The sequence below is a fragment of the Procambarus clarkii genome, chromosome 90, assembly GCF_040958095.1.
Source record: "Procambarus clarkii isolate CNS0578487 chromosome 90, FALCON_Pclarkii_2.0, whole genome shotgun sequence".
In the NCBI taxonomy this organism is placed as follows: domain Eukaryota; kingdom Metazoa; phylum Arthropoda; class Malacostraca; order Decapoda; family Cambaridae; genus Procambarus; species Procambarus clarkii.
This window is the reverse complement of record NC_091239.1, coordinates 17,047,484-17,070,283: the sequence shown is the minus strand read 5'-3', so window position 1 is coordinate 17,070,283 and position 22,800 is coordinate 17,047,484. Positions and strand designations below refer to the sequence as shown.

Below are 22,800 nucleotides of genomic sequence, written 5' to 3'. Positions count from 1 at the left end.
GCATGGTCTGACACGGAGCCTGTACCACAGGTGGTGACGGGAGCCTGGCATGGTCTGACACGGAGCCTGTACCACAGGTGGTGTCGGGAGCCTGGCATGGTCTGACACGGAGCCTGTACCACAGGTGGTGTCGGGAGCCTGGCATGGTCTGACACGGAGCCTGTACCACAGGTGGTGACGGGAGCCTGGCATGGTCTGACACGGAGCCTGTACCACAGGTGGTGACGGGAGCCTCACATGGTCTGACACGGAGCCTGTACCACAGGTGGTGACGGCTCTCACCCCCCACAGGAGACCTCACACCCCTCTCTTACCTCTCACAGGAGACCGAGGCAGACCGTCGCGTCGGGCGAGATCGGCGTCACCTCAGCGTCGACAAGCCTCGCCACCGCCCGACAGAGCAGCCGACCAACCCTCCTCCGCCGCCTATCCCAACAGGACCAGCGACCTACCCTCCTCCCGCCTTCGCAAGGACGAGGACGACCTGTCGGCCGAGGAGGACAACGACACCAAGTCACACTCCAGGTCCCACTCCAACTCCAGATCCCCATCGCCCCCTGCTAGCCACGCCTCCGCCCCTGCTGCGCTCAGTCAGCGCAGGACAAGGGTTTACAGGTCAGTTCTGGTCGCCTCACAGAGTCCAGTATACAGAAACGCGGCAAAATTGTATATTTCATTACAAAACTCCAGTAATAATAACAAATTGCACATATAATGGTGAATTATCACTATAGTGTAACAATGATGTATAATCAAGAAAGAAATTGAATTGAATTTGCTGAGAAATGTTTTGTTGGACCTGAGCATTGTAACACAAGTCTCAGTGTTGGCTGGTATTCTGCATGCCGTCATGCTGTCATGCTGTCATGCTGTCATGCTGTCATACTGTCATGCTGTCATGCCGTCATACTGTCATGCCTTCATACTGTCATGTGTATGTTTATACTCGTGTATGGAGTATATGGCCTGTCATGTGACCCTTGACTTAGAGTGACCTGTCATCCGTCCAGGCGACCTCTGACCCCCGACGCCCGTCGCCGCCACTGTGACTCTGACGACGACACCTGCGACGACTTCTACATCCCCAGGAGGTGAGTGTCCATGTTGTTGTTGTTGTTATAGATACAGCTACTCGGAACAAGTTCCAAGTAGCACGGGCTATGGTGAGCCCGTAGTGGACTTACCCGGCACGGAGCGGTGCTGTATCTCAGGATGGTGAGTGTTGAGTCACAGGACACCTCTATATACCTCTACCCTCAGTTACAGTTACTGTAACCTTTAACTGATGGTAGTCACTACTCTAACCATCTTTAGCTAGAGGTATCTGTGGGGTAATAGTAGCAGGCACTGTGTTTTTTAATTTGTGAATATTTATTTTAGTGGACTGAATGTAAATTCAGCCTGCCTGGTTTTAATTTTTGCCCCACCTCACCTTGCTATGCGTACTAGTGGCTTTAGGTATTTATGTACTAGCTCTATCTATGAATCCAACATTATGTTTGTAAATCAACTATGTATGTACTTTCCTGAATAAAATTTATTTTACTTTACTTACTTACTTTACTTTAACACATAGTTGGGCGTTTAGTGAATGTACACAGTCTATCCCACAATTGGAGGTGATATAATAAGCCATATACATTTACTATGATTTTCATTTAAATTATACCACATATGTTTGATTAGACTACAGTGTAAGGTTAGTACTACACAATATTATTGTAAACGTGGTGAGGTAAAGGAGAAGCATTGCCAGACATGTGGCTTTATTGAGCAAATAATTACAGTAGTTACATCCTGCAATAACACAAGCCATATAATATACAATACTTATAAAGAATAAACAGTGAAGCTATATATAACAGCTTAAGCTATATATAATTATAAGCAAACTGCACATGACTAACGCTAGAACAAATATAAATTAAACTAGGAGTTGTTGTTGTTGTGTTGATTTAGGGGCGACGACAATCGTGGGATCGGATGCGCCCCGGCTGCCCGATACCGGGAAATAGCGGAAGGATGGGGTCCCTATAGTCTCTTCAGGCCATAGACCCTACAATCTCCTCAGGCCACAAATTTTACAGTCACTTCAGGACACGGACATGACGGATGAAGCGGAAGGTATGGCGAAGGATGTCATGACGAACGTCTTCATCTCTCGCACCTGCCCCGTCAAGGAGAACGGGAACTGTGAGGCGGGGAATATTCAGCCTACGAACGGCACTCTGTAGTCTGACGCGAGCGCTATGAAATCGAGGGCAGTGAAGAAGGTGCTCCACTGTACCCTCCTGGGTCGGACACCACTGGCAGTATGGGGAATCTACCAGCCGTAGACGATGGAGATGTGCGGCCAGGCAAGTGTGCCCAATCCGGAGACGAGTGATGGCAGTGTCGAGGAGTCGAGAATGATGACGAGTCCATGGACGCGAGGTGGAATCAAAATTGCGTAGAAATTGCGTCTTCTTAAAAAGGGAGCGGGCATTCCAAAACACCACAGTATTCTCAGGATGGGGCGCCATTATCCCTGAAATACAACAGCTAACTTTTTGACCACCAGTGAACAGACGTCTCCAAAGGGGAAACCACTAAAAAAAGCCATAAAACCCTCATACAAAGTAAGTAAAATGTGTGGTATCAATGACTTCCAGTCCAGAGGATGTTGATCTATGCTTCTCTCTGCCTGACGGAAGCGGTGGTCGGCTCGCGAACTCTCTTGACGGCGTCTGCGACTGGTGGGAGCCTCACTCTAGGCTTCATGTTCCCCCGGTGTCACAATCCCTTGGGAAAGTACCTGGGGGACCAGAGGATCATCAGGACTGTCTGTTGGAGCAGTACCTCCTGATCGATGGGTGTGTCGACGACGCCGGTGTTGGCTTCTTTGAGGAGAGGCAGGAGGGTGATGAGTGCTAGGCTCCGGCCGAGACTGAGCGTCCATGTCTGTATCCGTGGATGAGTTTCCGTCAGTGTCAAGGCTACCCAGGAGGGAAAATCGATTAGCAACCTGGGCGTATGTGGCATGTGACTGGGACAGGCTAGAGCGTCTGCTAGTTCCTACTTGTGAAGAGACCCGACCAGGGGGAACCTGGAGGCGAGAAGCGATAGGCTGATTGAGGGTGCGCAACTTCTGGAACAGCTCATGTCGAGGGGTCCCCGCTGTTTTATGATCGATGTCCAACTGGAGGGCCTCAAGATATACAGGGCAACTCTTAGACGTAACCTTATGATGGCCATGGCATAAAAAGCAGCGAGGTGCAGCAGAGCACCCACCGTTATCTCTGTCTGAATGGCCTGTTTTGCCGCAGTTTGCACAACGTGCTGCATTACGGCAGGTCAGGCGACTGTGGCCCAATAGATGACAAGCGTAACATCGTAACACAGGGAAATTGTAGGGCTGAACCTGATACGAGGTCCTGTGTAGTGCCACTCGGTCAGGGAGGTGCCCATCGAACTTTACACGGACCATGGATGTCGGCCCTGCTGCTCCGCGAATCCTGGTAACTTCCAATAATCTCGCTGATGCACCCCCTAATACCTACAGAGCGGCCTGGATGTCATCCACATCTACACTCTGGTCAATTGGGCCAATCTTCCCATACCGGGCCCGAGACTCCTCCTCCTGCGACAATACCTGTCGGCACCTGACAGGCCAGTCCCCCAACTTAATAATGTCGGATACACAGATGTGTGATAGAGCCTCCTTTCTGATATGTAGCTTCAGTGCTGCACCCCTACCCAGGGTACGTATGGTCTCAGGCAGGCAATGTGGCCACAATACCGAAGCCTCGATTGCTGCACCTAAGGTACGAGGATTTGCAAAGACGCACTGACCTGATTCTGACTGGATTAGGACTACCACAAACGAGGAACGGGGTACCACAAGACTAAGGTCTTCTGAAGGGGAAGACATCCTCTTAGCATCTCGCTCTGGGGCAGCATCAGCCGACTCATTTTCCAGCAGACGTTTTCCTCTCTGGGACTTGCTGTCAACATCCATGGCGCCCCCGCTCGGGGAGGCGTCCATTAGGGAGGCTCCGGCCTCCCCCGGTCCTGCGAACCCCTGGGTAGCTGCAGTGAGCACACACTGGCCCAAAGAAGCCAGCTGAATTCAAAGATGAGTTCCAGGTAAGATGTGGAAAGAACGTCCAGCCAGGAGCGTTCAATCCGCGCGCCAAGATGGCCGACCTTCGGGCCAAAACTAGGAGTTAACATTAAACTAACCTGTACACAGGCACGATACAGCTGATCTGACAACAACAAAACAGTCAAGTGAGCATCCAAACGAAACAGTCAAGCAAGCATCCATCCGGGTACAATAATATAATAACACTTACTACACGTGGGTTAGTACAAAGGTAAATTGGTGTCCTTAGTTGTGTGGGTTGATATGGCCTGATTAGGCAGTGGTTACCTTGAGGTTACCTTGAGGTGCTTCCGGGGCTTAGCGTCCCCGCGGCCCGGTCGTCGACCAGGCCTCCTGGTTGCCGGACTGATCAACCAGGCTGTTGGACGCGGCTGCTCGCAGCCTGACGTATGAGTCACAGCCTGGTTGATCAGGCATCCTTTGAAGGTGCTTATCCAGTTCTCTCTTGAACACTGTGAGGGGTCGGCCAGTTATGCCCCTTATGTGTAGTGGAAGCGTGTTGAACAGTCTCGGGCCTCTGATGTTGATAGAGTTCTCTCTCAGAGTACCTATTGCACCTCCGCTTTTCAACGGGGGTATTTTGCACATCCTGCCATGTCTTCTGGTTTCATGTGATGTTATTTCTGTGTGCAGGTTTGGGACCAGCCCCTCTAACATTTTCCACGTGTAAATTATTATATATCTCTCCCGCCTGCGCTCAAGGGAATACAGATTTAGGCTCTTTAGTCGGTCCCAATAGTTTAGGTGTTTTACTGAGTGAATTCTAGCAGTATAGGATCTCTGCACGCTCTCCAGGTCGGCAATCTCTCCAGCTTTGAAAGGGACTGTCATTGTGCAGCAGTACTCCACTCTAGAGAGCACAAGCGTTTTGAAAAGTGTCAGTGTGAGAGAGTTGTTCCAACATCAGTGTTTGGTTGGCCACATGTGGTCCAGGGGCCAGTTTCACGAAAGCAGTTACGCAAGCACTTACGAACGTGTACATCTTTCCTCAATCTTTGACGGCTTTGGTTACATTTATTAAACAGTTTACAAGCATGAAAACTTGCCAATCAACTGTTGTTATTCTTATAAACAGCCTCCTGGTGCTTCGGAGCTCATTAACTGGGTAATAAGGGTAAACAAAGCAACCAAAGATTGAGAAAAATGTACAGGTTCGTAAGTGCTTGCGTAACTGCTTCGTGAATCTGGCCCCAGGTCTTGGCCCATGTAATGGTGTCTGTAAAATGGCGTCTATAGGAGCAGCCTGATCATGCATGGCAGTGTCACAGGTTAGGTTAGGCTGGTGGTCAGCTCAACTAATATCTCCAGGTCACAAGCTGTATGTATGAGGGTTATCTTGAGGTTATCTTGAGATGATTTCGGGGCTTTAGTGTCCCCGCGGCCCGGTCCTCGACCAGGCCTCCACCCCCAGGAAGCAGCCCGTGACAGCTGACTAACACCCAGGTACCTATTTTACTGCTAGGTAACAGGGGCATAGGGTGAAAGAAACTCTGCCCATTGTTTCTCGCCGGCGCCTGGGATCGAACCCAGGACCACAGGATCATAAGTCCAGCGTGCTGTCCGCTCGGCCGACCGGCTCCCTCAAAGGGTGTGTACATGTGTATACAACATTGATAATTTTGTAACTAGCGTCAAACATTGTTATTTGCTTAGCTAAACGAACCAGAGGGTTCAGTTCCTGAGCCCATTATGCGCCTCTGTAATCCTTTACACCACCGCCCACGGGATGGGTATGGGGTGCATAATAAAGAAAGAAATTGAATTGAATTATCATGCTTCCGAAGGAATGGGCTATAAAAATGTTCAAAACATATAAAGTACAGGTGTGACATGTGAGATGAAGGGTGATGCTGAGTAAAAAAAACCTAAATGTTAAATGTTAAAGACTGTACCTCTCTCAACCAGTTTAAGATAAAAACGAAGCTATACCTAATAAATTCCCTGTAACCTACCTTACCCTTCTATTGTCAACCAATGTCTGTTTTTTTTAAAGAGCGCTGTTTGTCGACAGAATTATATTTGTGCTGCTTTTTCAGCTATGTTTTCATTCCATGTTTTCATTTTACTCTTTATGCTCAATTAGTATTAAGCTTTAGTGATTTAAGTTTTTCATGCCCGAAACGCTTTGCGTAATAGTGGCTTTAGGCATTGTATGTACTAGCCCTATCTATAATTCCATCACTCTTTGTAAAATCTCTTGTATGTATGTACCTTACGTAAATAAACATTTGATTTGATTTGATTTGATTTGATTTAAATCAAATCAAATGTTTATTCAGGTAAAAGTTCATACATAGAAGATTAGTTGCAAACATAATGTTGGATTTATAGATAAGAGCTGATACATACAATACCTAAAGCCACTAGTACGTATAGCGTTTCGGACATCTAGCCTATCTTACAAAATTCAATATAAGTCGTCACATCAACCCATTGTTGATGTGACGACTTAATACTGAATTTTGTAACTAGCTCATCAAGATTGTAACTTGCTTAGCTAAATGAATTATGGGGTTCAGTCCCTGACCCCATTATGTGTCTCTGTAACCCTTTCCACTACCGCCCACAAGGTGGGTATGGGGTGCACAATAAATGAACTAAACTAAAAACTAGCCTATCTTAACAGTTAATGGCCAAGAACATGATAATATAGATAATTGGCAAGACGGATACTCAGCTCTGTCCCGTTGTTGTAGAGGTTGCTGTGGCAGTGCACTGTGGGATAGAATAGTCTATCGTATGTGATGTTTTTACATTCTGTCTGCCTGCATGGCGGCCAAGTTCAAGTTCAAGTTCAAGTATGTTTATTGAGATAAGCAAGAAATACATCTCAAAGGGATAGAGTAGCTTAGGCTATTTCTACCCCCTCTACTTCAAGTCCCTCAGGGGGCGCACAAATTCAGTGGCGTGCATGGCGCCACTGCATGGAGCATGCAGTGGCGGCCTTCCTCCCCCTGAGTGGTGTTCCAATAATATTTTTAGTTCCTACTCTGTTTTATGGACTTAGGGAGGTTAGCTTCAGTTTTGTTACTAATTATATTATATCCAGTCATAGTGAATACTTTTTTTATTAAGTTTAAACACTATAGACTGTTGTTTTAAAGAATAGTTGTAAAGCTTAGTTAATATACATGTTGTTGTGATGACGTCACGGAATCTTCCATTCTCTTTAAAGTTTTGTTAATGGCTAACTATAGAAAATGAACTACATTTATGATGCTTACTATGTTAATATGTCGTGTGTCGGATTTCCGACAGTATCTTACCACCCCACGGATACTATCACTACCATATTACTAGAGAAACAAGTACAGTACTGAACAAGGTCATTATTACCCGTACAGGTACTACCACCACCACTACTACCCCTGGGAGGACTGCCCACTGTGTTGGCCAGAATACCCACACCTGCCTGGGTACCCTCGTCTTCCCCGGTACTACTCTGCCCGTGACCACCTGCACCACCGCTAGCCTCAACCACCACCGTCACCACCATCACCACCCTCGTCGTCAGCTACCCACCACCACCCCCCTGGGCCACCCACCACCCTGGGGCCACTCACCTGTTATGCTACAAGTGACGTCCTTGTCCTCGTCAGCATCTGTTGGTCGGTCCGTCCTCGTAGTACGGTTGGCTCCGTTCTCGACTCACAATCTAGTATCCCGGGTTCGATTCCCGGACAGGTTAGGCAGCTGTTGTGGGGTTGCGTGCTGGGGAAGGTCAGTAGTAATATTTATGTTATATATATTATATTTAATGATAATATATTAGCATATTGGGCATATATTGGCATAGGTTAGGTTGGGTTAGGTGTTTAGGTTCTGTTGGCGATTATTTGTATTTGTAGTACGTGGGTGAAGCATTTACAGCGTTGTGGTTCGAACAAAATCCATCAGTGAAGCACTTGTTCCGGAAGTGTTCGAACGTCAACAGTTTTGAGTCGTGTGTAATCCGTTTTTCATTCATAAACAGCTGGGGTTGGCGGGTGCATGGAATCACTTTTGGGTCTTTGTTTGGAGGACGGGCTGGAGGAAGGGCTGGATGACCTTCAAACATTTATGGAACAATGCTTCGACCTCTGTTCGAATCGCAACTCTGTAAATGCTTCACCTACGTACAGTATTTACTTAAAATACAAATAATTGCCAACTGAATACAAATGACCTAACCTACGCCTTTACATTGAACTCTAATTAATAAACATTTCAATTTATATGAGAACAAATCTATTTTAATATACATGTTCAAATTTATGAATGCATCTTTAAGGACGGCGGCTGCTTAGTCGAGCATAGCCTGAGACAACCCGTCCTCACACTAGGCTGTTTACAGCAGCGGCCGTCCTCCCCAGATGCATTCATCAGTTTAAACAACTGTGCATTAAATAGTGGTTTGTTAATATATATTAATATTATTATACATAAAAATTCTTTGTATAGTTAGGCGTAGGTTAGGTTAGATGTTTAGGTTCTAGTGGCGATTATTTGTATTTGAAGTACGTGGGTGAAGGATTTATAGAATTGTGGTTCGAACAGAGGACGTGAGCGAAGCACTTGTTCCGGAAGTGTTTGGACGTCATCAGTTGTGAGTCGTGTGGAAACCACTTTTCATTGATAAACAGGGGGTTTGGCGGCTGGATTAACGAGCTTGGATTTTTGTATGGAAAGACGGTCTGCCCAAGGACGGGTTAAATTACCGCCCTGAACTTTGGCTTCATCAATTATACGTTTCCTTTCTAAAAATTACGTTTCTTGGAGGAGCAATTTTTAGTATTGGTCTAATGTTTTGTATTTCTATCTCAGACAGGCATAAATAAAAAATATTTATTATTATTATTTATTACGTTATATTAAATAATGATAAAGTCACGGTAGATTTAGTAATGATAGGCATGGTAGATTAAGTAGTGATGAAGTCACAGTAGATTTAGTAATGATAGGCATGGTAGATTAAGTAGTGATGAAGTCACGGTAGATTTAGTACTAACGGAGTCACGGTAAATTGCATAAATAGGTAGCTATTATCATGCAAGAGCAATACTTATTATGTAATAATAATAATAATAATAATAATAATAATAATAATAATAATAATAAAAGTTGTAATGTGTACCAAAGAAATCTATTGAATGTCAAATAACATCCGCTGGATGAGATTAGACCCTCCTGTGTCATCCATAATCCCTGTGTTCTGTCGCTCACCGTAAGTGTAAGTCATTGTCAACTGAAGGTACCAAGCCTGGTGCCCTCAGTTGAAGGTACCAAGCCTGGTGCCCTCAGTTGAAGGTACCAAGCCTGGTGCCCTCAGTTGAGGGTACCAAGCCTGGTGCCCTCAGTTGAGGGTACCAAGCCTGGTGCCCTCAGTTGAAGGTACCAAGCCTGGTGCCTTCAGTTGAAGGTACCAAGCCTGGTGCCCTCAGTTGAGGGTACCAAGCCTGGTGCCCTCAGTTGAGGGTACCAAGCCTGGTGCCTTCAGTTGAGGGTACCAAGCCTGATGCCCTCAGTTGAAGGTACCAAGCCTGGTGCCTTCAGTTGAAGGTACCAAGTTGGTGCCCTCAGTTGAAGGTACCAAGCCTGGTGCCTTTAGTTGAAGGTACCAAGCCTGGTGCCCTCAGTTGAAGGTACCAAGCCTGGTGCCCTCAGTTGAAGGTACCAAGCCTGGTGCCCTCAGTTGAAGGTACCAAGCCTGTTGCCCTCAGTTGAAGGTACCAAACCTGGTGTCCTCAGTTGAAGGTACCAAACCTGGTGTCCTCAGTTGAAGGTACCAAACCTGGTGTCCTCAGTTGAAGGTACCAAGCCTGGTGCCCTCAGTTGAAGGTACCGCCGGCAGGGTCGCTGGTCTGAGGATACTGGTAACAAACTATGTATTCTCAAAAGTAACGTGTCCTCTTGGCCTTATTCCTTCCACCGTAATAGACGATGGGAAACGGCTTTAGCTAGGTATATATATAAATATATATATATATATATATATATATATATATATATATATATATATATATATATATATATATATATATATATATATATATATATATATATATATATATATATATATATATATATATATAAAAGCCATACTGGTGATGATGTGCTTAATAGGGGAGGGGACCTTCGTGATGGGGGCATAATATGTGTGTGGCGTGTACTGTCATAGTGGGAAAAGTGTATTAGTGGTGGGGAGGAGTAGTGGCGTGAAGACAGACAGGTGTGTGGTGGTGGTGTGAGGACAGGTGTGGTGGTGGTGGAAGACTTGGGGCGCCCCGCGCCACACAGCCTGTATGGTGTACTCACTGGAGCGACTCGCCCCCCACCCCAGGTCCTAGTTCACATCACGTTCACAAAATTTTAGGGCCTACTCTTGAGGCGGCTTTAACAGAGACTGCACTCAAGGGGTCCCATGGCGCCGTCTGACACGTCAACGACATGGTTAAGACGAGCGCCCTGATTGGCTGCTTGGTGAAGTTGCCCTCAGAGAGAGTTCTAGGATCAGGGTATCTCTGTTGCCTGTACCACCTGAGATGCACCTCCCATTCAGAGTGCACATATGTCTATGGTCACGGGGTCACATAGGAGGGGGCTGTGACCAACACGTGCTATACACCCACCCTAGACGTCACATGGATGCATTCATTGCACCTGAGGTTGCTTTATTGCATGTCCGCTGAAGGTCTTGATGTTTGATGGAGAATCAAGCAAGATATTAGAACCTCTCATTGCATGATGAATGCACCATTGTCAGTTTGCTGTATTTCTCCATGCATTAACTGTGATAAAGCAATTTACTAACATCACTTGCACATATTAAATGCTTTTATATTTCTCCTTTGTTTAGCTTTAAATTATATTTTATGCTTTAACATTAGGCTTGTAAATACAATTCTGAAGAGTACACAAATTACAGTGATGCGAGAGAATTGTGTTATGCCATTAGTGTCGCGACTCGTCAATGATTGGCCAGTCTGTATTACGATAAAAATGATTCATTTACAGCTCATCTCGTCAATAAACATCACTTATAATTACCAAGGTAAGTATCAGTAATGTTTCTACAGACCACAGGTAATACCACCATAATTACTGCCACCACAGGTACTACCACCACCATTACTGCCACCACAGGTACTACCACCACCATTACTGCCACCACAGGTACTACCACCACCATTACTGCCACCACAGGTACTACCACCACCATTACTGCCACCACAGGTACTACCACCACCATTACTGCCACCACAGGTACTACCACCACCATTACTGCCACCACAGGTACTACCACCACCATTACTGCCACCACAGGTACTACCACCACCATTACTGCCACCACAGGTACTACCACCACCATTACTGCCACCACAGGTACTACCACCACCATTACTGCCACCACAGGTACTACCACCACCATTACTGCCACCACAGGTACTACCACCACCATTACTGCCACCACAGGTACTACCACCACCATTACTGCCACCACAGGTACTACCACCACCATTACTGCCACCACAGGTACTACCACCACCATTACTGCCACCACAGGTACTACCACCACCATTACTGCCACCACAGGTACTACCACCACCATTACTGCCACCACAGGTACTACCACCACCATTACTGCCACCACAGGTACTACCACCACCATTACTGCCACCACAGGTACTACCACCACCATTACTGCCACCACAGGTACTACCACCATAATTACTTCACCTCACAACTACATGGATTTAGCTACAGCCTTTGATAAGGTACCACATGAAAGGTTGGCAAAGGAGCATGGAATAAATGGAAGAATACTGGAATGGATAAAACAATGGTTAAAACAAAGACAACAAAGAGTGGTGCTAAATGGGAATGAATCTGACTGGAGAAATGTGGTAAGTGGGGTACCACAGGAGTCCATTTTGGCGCCAACTCTTTTTGTCTTATGCATTAATGACATAGATGAGAATATTACAAACCACATCATCAAATTTGCAGATGACACAAAGATTTATGGTAAAGTGGGAAGTAATAATGATGTTGAAGCCTTACAAAGAGATCTATAGGAACTCCATAAATGATCAGCTGACTGACAAATGCTTTTAATATTGACAAATGCAAGACCCTGCATGTGGGGCATAACTACCAAATTAATAACATTACATTATAGCAGATTGAGGAAGAATAGGAACTTGGAATCAAAATCCACCACTCAATGAAAGTTGCACAGCAGGTAGGAGCAGCAAAAAAAAAAAAAGCTAACCAAACACTTGGGATAATCAAGCATATCTTCAACATGAAGGAAAAGAAGGTAGTGATTCAATTGTATAAATCTCTTGTGAGCCCCCATTTGGATAACTGTGTCCAAGCATGGAGACCTCATCTTCAGAGGGATATAGCTGCTCCTAAGAAAGTGCAACACCGGGCAACAAAACTCATTCTAGAACTAAGTCAACTTATGTATCAAGAACGGTTCAGGGCCACAGGGGTAACATCACAGCAAACCAGGCAATGCAGGGCAGATCTTATCAAAACTTATTAAATAAGGTACTGAACAAGTTGGAGGATGTTCATCCGGAAAATGTCTTCAAAAGGTCAGATGTAACACAAACAAGGAGTAACGGTTTCAAGCTTAACAAGCCACAATGTAGGACTGGGAACAGGAGATGCTTTTCTACCCACAGGGTTATTAACCCATGGAACTGCCTACCTGCAGAAGCCGTAAATGCACAAACTTTGTTAACCTTTAAAGTACAGCTGGAAAAAAAATCAAGGTAAATGCGGGGACCTTCGACAAGCCTTTCTGTCCTCCTCGAGGCCACTAGTGTTAGATGGCTCTCGGGTAAACTCGGGTACTACCACTACCATTACTACAACTCACAGGTACTACCACCACCACCACCATTACTGCACCTCACAGGTACAACCACCACCACCACCACCATCATTACTGCACCTCACAGGTACTACCTCTACCACAGATACTACAGCACCATTACTACACCCCACGCGTATTACCACCACCATTACTACATCCCACAGGTATTACCACCATCATTACTACCCCCTACAATTACTACCACATCCATTATTACCCCCCCACACAGTTATTACCACTACCATTGCTGCCCTCTTTCCTTTAGTTTGGTACCCCCTATTTGTTGGGGTCCCTGTAGTGCAGTTGGATTCATTCTCGACTCACAATTGGGAATTCAGAGTTCGAATTCTGGCTGGGACAGAAATGGTTGGGCATGTTTTCTATCACCTAATGCACCTTTTTATCTGACAGTAAATAGGTACCCAGGAGTTAATCAGCTTGTAGGGTAGAATCCTTTGAAGGGTCTGTAATTCGACCTTGGAGGAACACCCAGTATAGGCCTCTAAATACAATATGGTTTTATACACAACAAGTATGCAGGTCTCTAAATACAATATTGTTTCATTCACAACAAATTTGCAGGCCTCTGTAAATACAATATTGTTTCATACATAACAAATATGCAGGCCTCTGTAAAATACAATATTGTTTCATACACAACAAGTATGCAGGTCTCTAAATACAATATTGTTTCATTCACAATAAATTTGCAGGCCTCTGTAAATACAATATTGTTTCATACACAAATATGTAGGTCTCTGTAAATACACTATTGCTTCTATTACAACAAGTATTTAGGTTTCTGTAAATAAAATATTGTTTCGAATACTGCAAGTATGCAGGTGTCTGTAAATATAATATATGTATATCATAATTCTTAAAACTAAATAAGTATCTGGATGAGCTGTACTGAAATTTATTTTTGACAAATACTAAAATTTTCAAACAACAGGGAAAACTTCTGCATTCATTCAAGAGTATGATATACTGTATATATATATGTTTTTAAATAATTACACTGTACAGTATCTTTTTCTAAAATTCAAATTATGCATACACTACTGTTTTTAGTTTAGAATACAGTACAGTATTCATTATGCACCCCATACCTATCGTGTGGGACTGTATTTTAAGATGTTTACTTGTGACTAATAATTCAGATTGCTGCCCTTTATATATAAAGAATTAAGATCTTATCCTTGCATTGTAATTTATTCTAAACAATAGTTTGAATGAGATAATCAATTTTAGATCAAAATAAAGCAATAATGCAACACATTTAATATACTGTACAGTACATGATAAAGAACTTTGATCATTAAATATAAAATACAAACTTATAGACACAGGTTGAGATTTATTTTTCATGCTGCTTTGTGTGTTCTTCAGATATGATCGCTACTTGAGAAGACTTGGGTGTGTGTGTTGGTGTGCTCTGTGCTCTAGGCACACCCACTGTCGCACCTGTCGCCTCCTGTCTCGACCTCTCTACACCTGCCACAGATACCGCTCCTCATACCTCCCCTACCACCACAGACCCTACACAAGCACATACCTCCGCAATCTGGATATGATTGACTCTGATGACCTCAATTTGAGTACCCCACAAAAACCCAGCAAGACACCCACCAAGACGGACAAAAAGGAAGGTGACACAAGCGAGGATTCTGACTTGTTTGACAGTTCTCAGGTAGAAGAGATTGAGGAAGGGATAAATAAGAAGAGCCAACTAGCGAAACGGGAGAATTGGCTCAAGACCAAAAAACATACTAAAGATCCTGCTAAAAGTGATAAAGAGGGGACAAGAGAATCAGGGGATCCTTCTCAAGCCCACATTACAGGCACTAATGTAAACGAGGTACACAAAACAAACACTTCAAGTGCCGAGTTCTTTGACATCGATTGATCAAAACAAATTAGCATGTTTACATGTAACTACTTTACCCAAACACAGCAGTGCTGTTATATTGGATACAGTATTGTTTACTGTTATACTATGTGCTGTATACTGCACACTATTATACTGTACTATACTATGTTTTATACATATACAGTACTGTTATACAGTACTGTATATTGTTATACTGTACACAAACCTTAATACTTTTCTGTCACAGGCAAAGAGTGAAGTGTAATAGTTTTTTGCAATTATATATGGCACACTGTTGAAATATATATATATTATGGTTATAGAGCATATATGATTAATGAAACTACTGTAAACAAATCCACAAGGGCAGTGACAAGGATTTGAACCTGCGTCCGGGAGCGTCCCAGACACTGCCTTAATCGACTGAGTCTGGGGTGTCTGGGATGCTCCCGGACGCAGGTGCGAATCCTCGTCATGGCCCTTGTGGATTTGTTCATTTGATGCATCACGTTAGTGTGATCTCTGTGTGTAATGAAACTACTGTAGTTCTGTTTTTTAATAGTTCTGAATTTTAAAGTGCATAAGGTTAATGATTTTAAGTGTAAATTAGGTAATAAATTATTTTGAGATGTACCGAGTGAAATTCAAGTAATATTGTTAACACATTTAAAGATGATTTTACTGTAACTTGATTTAGAAAGCCCAACCACTTGGACTGGTCTTGCTTGTTGCAAGTCAGTGTTCGATTTCCAACCGTCCAAGTTGTTGGGCCCTATTCCTTTCCTTCATCCTATCCCAAATCCTATATACTGTAGTCATAATGGCTTAGTGTTTTCTCCAGATAATTACCTTACCTTGTATTAAGATAAAAATTATATGTCGCTTAATACTGTCTGTCTTTCTTTCTGTCTCTCTCTTTTATTGTGTTTGTGTGTGTGATATTACCTAAATGTAGTTACATAATGAGAGCTCTGCTCATGGTGTCCAGTCTTTCTTGTAATCCTTGGCATGACATTTTAAAGCTTTAATGATTTTGGCATCTTCCACCCTCTCATCTAAACCATACCAACTGTCCACAATTCTGTACACAAAAATTAACTTTCATAAATTTTTTATCACCTTTGTTATTTTAAGTAGGATCTGCAGCTTGAAGTTGCAGGTTTAAAAAAGTCCTCTTTGTCAATTAATTACCATTTTGAATGTGGTGATCATATTGCCTTTTGTTTTTCTGTCTAGTAGCTTTGGCCATATTTACCTTCTGTAGCTACTTCTCATAGTTCGTTTTTTAGGTCCAGAAGCCACTTAGTAACATGTCTTTGCATCTTTTTTACTTTGTCAATGTGCTTCTTAAGATATGAACATCACAAAACTGATGCATATGGTAATTTCAGTCTCGTCAAAGTGATTTTGAAATTTGCTAGCACAGCGTAGACTCCTCACGCAATATCTTTTATGCAATTCTCTGGTAATAGTTTTCTATTTATAACCACCAGTAGCTCTCTTTTTGTCATATTTTTGCCTAATTTATAGGTCAAATGAGGCCTGTTATCCCTTATTCCACATTCCATTGCACGACATTTATCAAGACTGAATTCCATTTGCCATTTGTTGCTCCTTCACTTATCATGATAGTTATCTAGGTCTTCTATTCTTCCTATTAGCATAGCATCATCTGCAAACATACTCATATAACTATGAATCTCCTAAGGTGATTCTTAATATCGACAATGAGCATAACTGATGCTTACACTGAATCTTGTGGTACTTCACTAGCAACATTTCTCCAGTCTGATGCATTGGTGATTCACTGCTTATTTTTTTATCAGAAAAGATTTATTCAATCCATGTCAGTAGTCTGCCTGTCACCCCCTTCTGAGTTCTAGTTTCCAGAGCAGCAGCTTGTCAAGAGACCCTTGTCAAAAGCTTTTTAGTGTAAGATCTCAGTGGCTCCATCATAAAAGATTAGTAGATTTCTTGCACACAACCTTCCAATTCGAAAGACATACTGTCTGTTCATTATTATGTCATTTCTCTCCAGGTTTTCTGCTCATTTGGATTTAATTACTTTTCTAACGATTTGATTATCACTTGTCAGTGATACAGATATATAATTTAGAGGGTCTTTTCTTGTTCAATTTTAATATTGTAGATTGGAATAATGTTTGCCTTTTCTATATATCTGCTGGGTTTCTTGCTTGTAAGAGTGTCTGTAAAATATTAGTGGAATGCTAACGGGGGAACTGGTCGGCCGAGCGGACAGCATGCTGGACTTGTGATCCTGTGGTCCCGGGTTCGATCCCGGGCACCGGCGAGAAACAATGGGCAAAGTTTCTTTCACCCTATGCCCCTGTTACCTAGCAGTAAAATAGGTACCTGGGTGTTAGTCAGCTGTCACGGGCTGCTTCCTGGGGGTGGAGGCCTGGTCAAGGACTGGGCCGCGGGGACACTAAAGCCCCAAAATCATCTCAAGATAACCTCAAAAAGATGCTAAGCTTGTGTGTGCATCCCCATAGAACCCAAGGTGACTTCATCTGGATTGACTAATTTGTTTCTTCATAATTCCTTAAGCAGTTTAACTACTTGGTCTCTTGACACATCCAGGAACTCTACATTGTGCTGTAAAGTCTGTTTTGGAAGGTGTCTGAAAACGTCATGTTACATAAACATGCTTTGGAAATGTCCAATTAGTTCTTCGCACAATTTCTTTTTCAGACTTTAAATCTGTTTCCCATTCTTAATCTTTGGATTTTATCGTTTACTTGCAATTTGCTGATGAATTTATAGAGGAGGCCGAGTGTTGTTTTGCATTATTAGTTGGCTGAGGCTAGAAGAGTAGATGCTATGTGTGCTGAGATAGCCTCGTCAATGTTGATGGTGTCATCACTAGGATATTTTGTATGTATTGATTCTGTGTCAAAGCTATTTGATTCCATGTCAAGGCTATTTGATTATGTGTAAAAGCTATTTGTGTCAAAGCTATTTGTTTCTGTGTTAAAGCTATTTGATGCTGTGTCAAAGCTATTTGATGCAGTGTCAAAGCTATTTGATGGTGTGTCAAAGCTATTTGATGGTGTGTCAAAGCTATTTGATGGTGTGTCAAAGCTATTTGATGGTGTGTCAAAGCTATTTGATGCTGTCAAAGCTATTTGATTGTGTGTCAAAGCTATTTGATTGTGTGTCAAAGCTATTTGATTCTGTGTCAAAGCTATTTTTGTATTTTCGATTTTGTTACTCATTGTGAGTGGAACGACTCGATTTTCAGTGATACAATCAAAAGGCCTTTGTGGAGTAAACTTTTACACATTTGAAACAGACATTAATGCCACTTAGTGGCCAACTCTGTTATTATACAAATGTTCAATATTATTAAGTCTGGATGACTTGTAGATTTTAATAATAGGTGTTGGTATACAATGTTATTTATTACATTTTATCCAATGTGTGTCAAATACTGTACATCGGTTCTTTCATCGTGACTAGTAAGTCGAGCTCATCTTTTTCATGTGTTAAAGCATAGAAATCTCTCAATGTATTTGAAGTTGTAGTCAATGCAAGTTTCTGAACTGAATTTGCTATTTTTATAAAGGCTGAAGATATAGAGCAGAGCCTGATACAGCCACCATGTACAGGCCACATCAAGTCTTGAATTACAAAGTTTCTATAGTTTTGTGTTCCACCCAAAAATTTTCTGAGGACCAAACCACACACCAGAAGATGAAGAAATGATGGCATTTTGGTCCATCCTGGACCATTATTAAGTCGTATTTGACGACTTGATAATGGTCCAGGATGGACCGAAACATTGTCGTCTTTTCATCTTTTGGTGTGTAGTTTGATCCACATCTTCAACATTATTGTGACTCATTGTCTGCAAAAATTTTCTATTAGAATAAAATAGGAATTAGCTGCATTGTTCTTCTCCACTATATGTGAAATTGTTCTTGTCTTTAGTGCTGTATCTTACATAACAAGGAATACTTTCTGTAGCCATATGAAATATCATAACGCAAATGCCAGCGAGTTTTTTCACAAGGCTCTTTTGTCAACATCCATTTACAATTTTGCTGAGGATGAGACATAATTAACTGCCTCTGTTTATCCCTCTTTGACCGTCTTAATAAAATCTTCACTTATTGTTATAGTAACATTAAAAATCTTGGACCCAGTTTCACGAAGCAGTTATGCAAGTACTTACGAACGTGTACATCTTTCCTCAATCTTTTATGGCTTTGGTTACATTTATTAAACAGTTTACAAGTGTGAAAACTTGCCAATCAACTGTTGTTATTGTTATAAACAGCCTCCTGGTGTTTCGAAGCTCATTAACTGTTTAATAATTGTAAACAAAGCCGCCAAAGATTTAGAAAAGATGGACAGGTTCGTAAGTGCTTGCGTAACTGCTTCGTGAATCTGGCCCTTGATCTATAGCTACATTTTAGTATATAATCTATTTTATGCTGTTTGACAGAAAATGTACACAGCAGGCAAATGGCTAAATCGTGAAGTTTTGAATTGTGTACAATGGGATTGTACACAATTGAATTGTAAGTACAGTGTACTTACCTCTAAATTATGAGGTAAGCAAACATTGATAGTTATTATTACTATAATTAGAATAGTAATAAAACAGTTTGCACTAAAAATCATAGACTTAATGTGGGATAATTTACACTAACATTTGTTTCTATATATTATGCTTCAGCACCACTGAAGACAAGACAAAAACCTCTATAATGTCAATACCATGTGAGAGAAACATCTACTCTATTATTGGCAACTTCATTTCTTAGTTTTCTTGCTTATAGAAAATGATGATAGGAGGAATTAACATAAATGTATATTGTAATGTGTTTCTCTAAGTGTGTAAAGCCTTATTTTAATGATAACTCACTGCCGTAAGTTTTCCAATAGCTACAGAGGTGACAACACTTTAAAGGTCATATGCAACTGTCTTGAAAAAGAATTACATTTCTTTCAAACAGAAAAAATACATTTTTGCTCGCCTCCATTTGGTACACGGGGGGAGACATCTCCCGTCATGCAGGGTGCAGTCGCACCTCCACCGATCTCCAGTATTAGCTCTTCATACTGGTAATGGCTCAAAAGGGCCACCACTTACGGGCTATTCATGCCCGTGCCACATTTTGGGTGGCTTAATCTTCATCAATCAATCAATCATTTATGCTGCATTGATGAGGAGTGTGACTGATGAGAAGAGTGGGGAAGGGTGAGACAGAGATACTCACATTAAGTAAACTACACCTAAATGACACCGAGAGAGGAACAGATAGTGTCAACAAACAATTGAGGCTAGAGACATGCTATCTGGATCATAATTAACAATTACTAAACACAAAAGGGCCATAATTAATACCTGTGGTACAATAGTATAGTATATTATCTCATAGGAAAGAGAAAAATATATGGCCTATTTTGATCAAATTTAGTTGCCTCTGGCATCAATCTATCTGGCTGGCTCTGAGAAATTTCAAAGATCAAAAAATAAAATAAAAACAAAAATGACAAAAAATATAACAATTGGTGTGGAAATGTACCTCTGGTCAAAATCTATTATCATCATAAACACAATGATGGGAAAGATGAATCTTGATATCACACCCTAAAGGAAATATAACTAATGACTTCATATGACTTTTCAAGTGTAGTTATACACTAATTTGTTTGTAATGTAGTTATTAACCATGTAGAATTTGTATTAACTAATAACTTAAAATTAAAGAGTCAACTGATATTTAAATAAAGTGATAAGCCATGCAAATTTTTGTTTAGTAGTTGAACTTTTATCTCCAAAGATCCATGTTAGACACTAGAAACAAGTTTACCACGAAATAATACCATGCAAGTTTCTTAATTGTGACTGATACAGACACAATGACAAATGCCTAGAACCTTAGTGTAACTGTCATTGGCTCAAGTCTCATCTTAGTAGCATTTAATAAAATAGTCTCGTGTATGTTGCATTTGAACAAACATCTGTTTACGAAGTGCTTAATGACAAAAGTCTAAAATAATATCTCGGTGTTGTCTCTTTATCAGCTTAGCATACCGCTGGTGTTCTTTTGATAATGAATCTTCTATAAAGTTCAATTATTCAACCTGTTCTCGCACTTTCATACAGTCAGTATTGACTTATTAAATAAGTGCATATGTGACATACTAATTTATTGTGAATATTTTAGTTTACCTTGAAAAGCTTCATAGAAAACACCGACCTTACCTAATCTTCTCAGTATGTTAAGATAAGCATCTTATTGCTTCTTAATTACAATTATTACTTAACCTACTATAGGTATAGGTTAAGTAATAATTTTAATTACGAAGCAATAAGATGCTTAACTTAACATACTAAGAAGGTTAGGTAAGGTCGGTGTTTTCTATGAAGCTTTTCAAGGTAAACTAAAATATTCACAATAAATTAGTATGTCACATATGCACTTATTTAATAAGTCAATATTGACTGTACGAAAGTGCGAGAACGGGTTGAATTATTGGCAGTTATTCATTATTTTCCCTTCCATAATGATGGTCTTCCAAGAGCATATAACTTAAATATATATGTTAATCAAATTGCATTGTTTCAGTAGATAATTTTAAACAAACACTAATGGTTTTGGTAGTTTTAATACTTTCTGATATAGGGATAGTGTTAGTAATGCTTCCAAAAGATTTTGCTATAGTCACCATATAACGATTTCTAATAATTTTAAAATAAAGTATGCAGATAAGTGATCAAATTGCAAATGAAGAAATATCAATAATAGTTAAGGGATAGTTTGATAATGGACCATTACTGAGAAAGCGTCCCCCTCAGTGGGTGCTTGAGCCTTGGCTCAAGCACCCCACCAGGACCTGGGACCATATTCACGAAGCAGTTACGCAAGCACTTACGAACCTGTACATCTTTTCTCAATCTTTGGCGGCTTTGTTTAAAATTATTATCAGTTAATGAGCTCTGAAGCACCAGGAGGCTGTTTATAACAATACCTACAGTTGATTGGGAAGTTTTCATGCTTGTAAACTGTTTAATAAATGTAACCAAAGCTGTCAAAGATTGTAGAAAAATGTACACGTTCGTAAGTACTGTACAGTACTTGCGTAACTGCTTCGTGAATCTGGCCCATGGAGTCACGGGTACCTACCAGGGCCCAGAATCTGGCCTCCTTCAAGGGAATCAGTAATACTAGATCATTCCAGGCCTAAGAAAATAAAACACCAGAAAGATAGTGCCCCAAAAAATGAGGTGCTTTAAGAACATAGGCAATTACATGAACTATTGCATTGGGTCCTAAATGCCATGCAGTTGGCATATTTATTGCTCATCATTTTGGCATTAATGATGGAAGTTTGAATTGTTTACAGTACTGGTACTTTATTAGATCTTTTTATTCTGACTAATAAAGATGTCATGAAGGTGAAAGAGACTCAATATATGTCTAAGTACTGTATATTAAAAATCAAATTTTAAGATGCAACCTACACCCATCATCAAGGTACTGTATACAATGTCCAGCAGAACATTGTACTGTATACAGTACTTTGAGAAAGGTTGTATGTAGGTTACATACAAAAATTTGTTTTTTAATATACTTACACAGTATTGGGCCTTTCCTTCACCTTCATTCAAGCACTACAGTATTGTAGCAAGTTTCTCCAAAGATGTCACGTTATGAAGAGCCGGGATGTGTCCGGTAGGCACGTTAATCTTAGCAGAGTGAACAAGATAGAACCAATTAACACAAAATAGAGGATTGTTTCACAGATCCTAAACTTGTAAAATTAATATTGGACTGCATTGATGGTTATTAGGCCTCACGCCAAGCACCAGAATGTTAACATTCAAGGTTCAAAGGTAAGTGAATTATAAATTTTCTAACCTAGTGGAGTATGGAATAATAAAAC

General features: G+C 41.5%; 1 protein-coding gene across 1 annotated transcript in view; it reads left to right on the top strand.

Annotated features, from left to right (window-relative positions):
* Positions 1-20,854, top strand: part of LOC123746618 (uncharacterized) — a 47,998-nt gene extending 27,144 nt beyond the window's left edge. The window contains exons 10-13 of the mRNA XM_069318409.1: positions 324-615; positions 1,011-1,091; positions 7,489-7,578; positions 14,400-20,854. Of these exons, the coding sequence (XP_069174510.1) occupies positions 324-615; positions 1,011-1,091; positions 7,489-7,578; positions 14,400-14,916 (980 nt within the window). The 3' untranslated portion in view covers positions 14,917-20,854. The remainder of the gene's footprint in view (positions 1-323; positions 616-1,010; positions 1,092-7,488; positions 7,579-14,399) is intronic.
* The last annotated feature ends 1,946 nt before the right edge of the window (positions 20,855-22,800 follow it).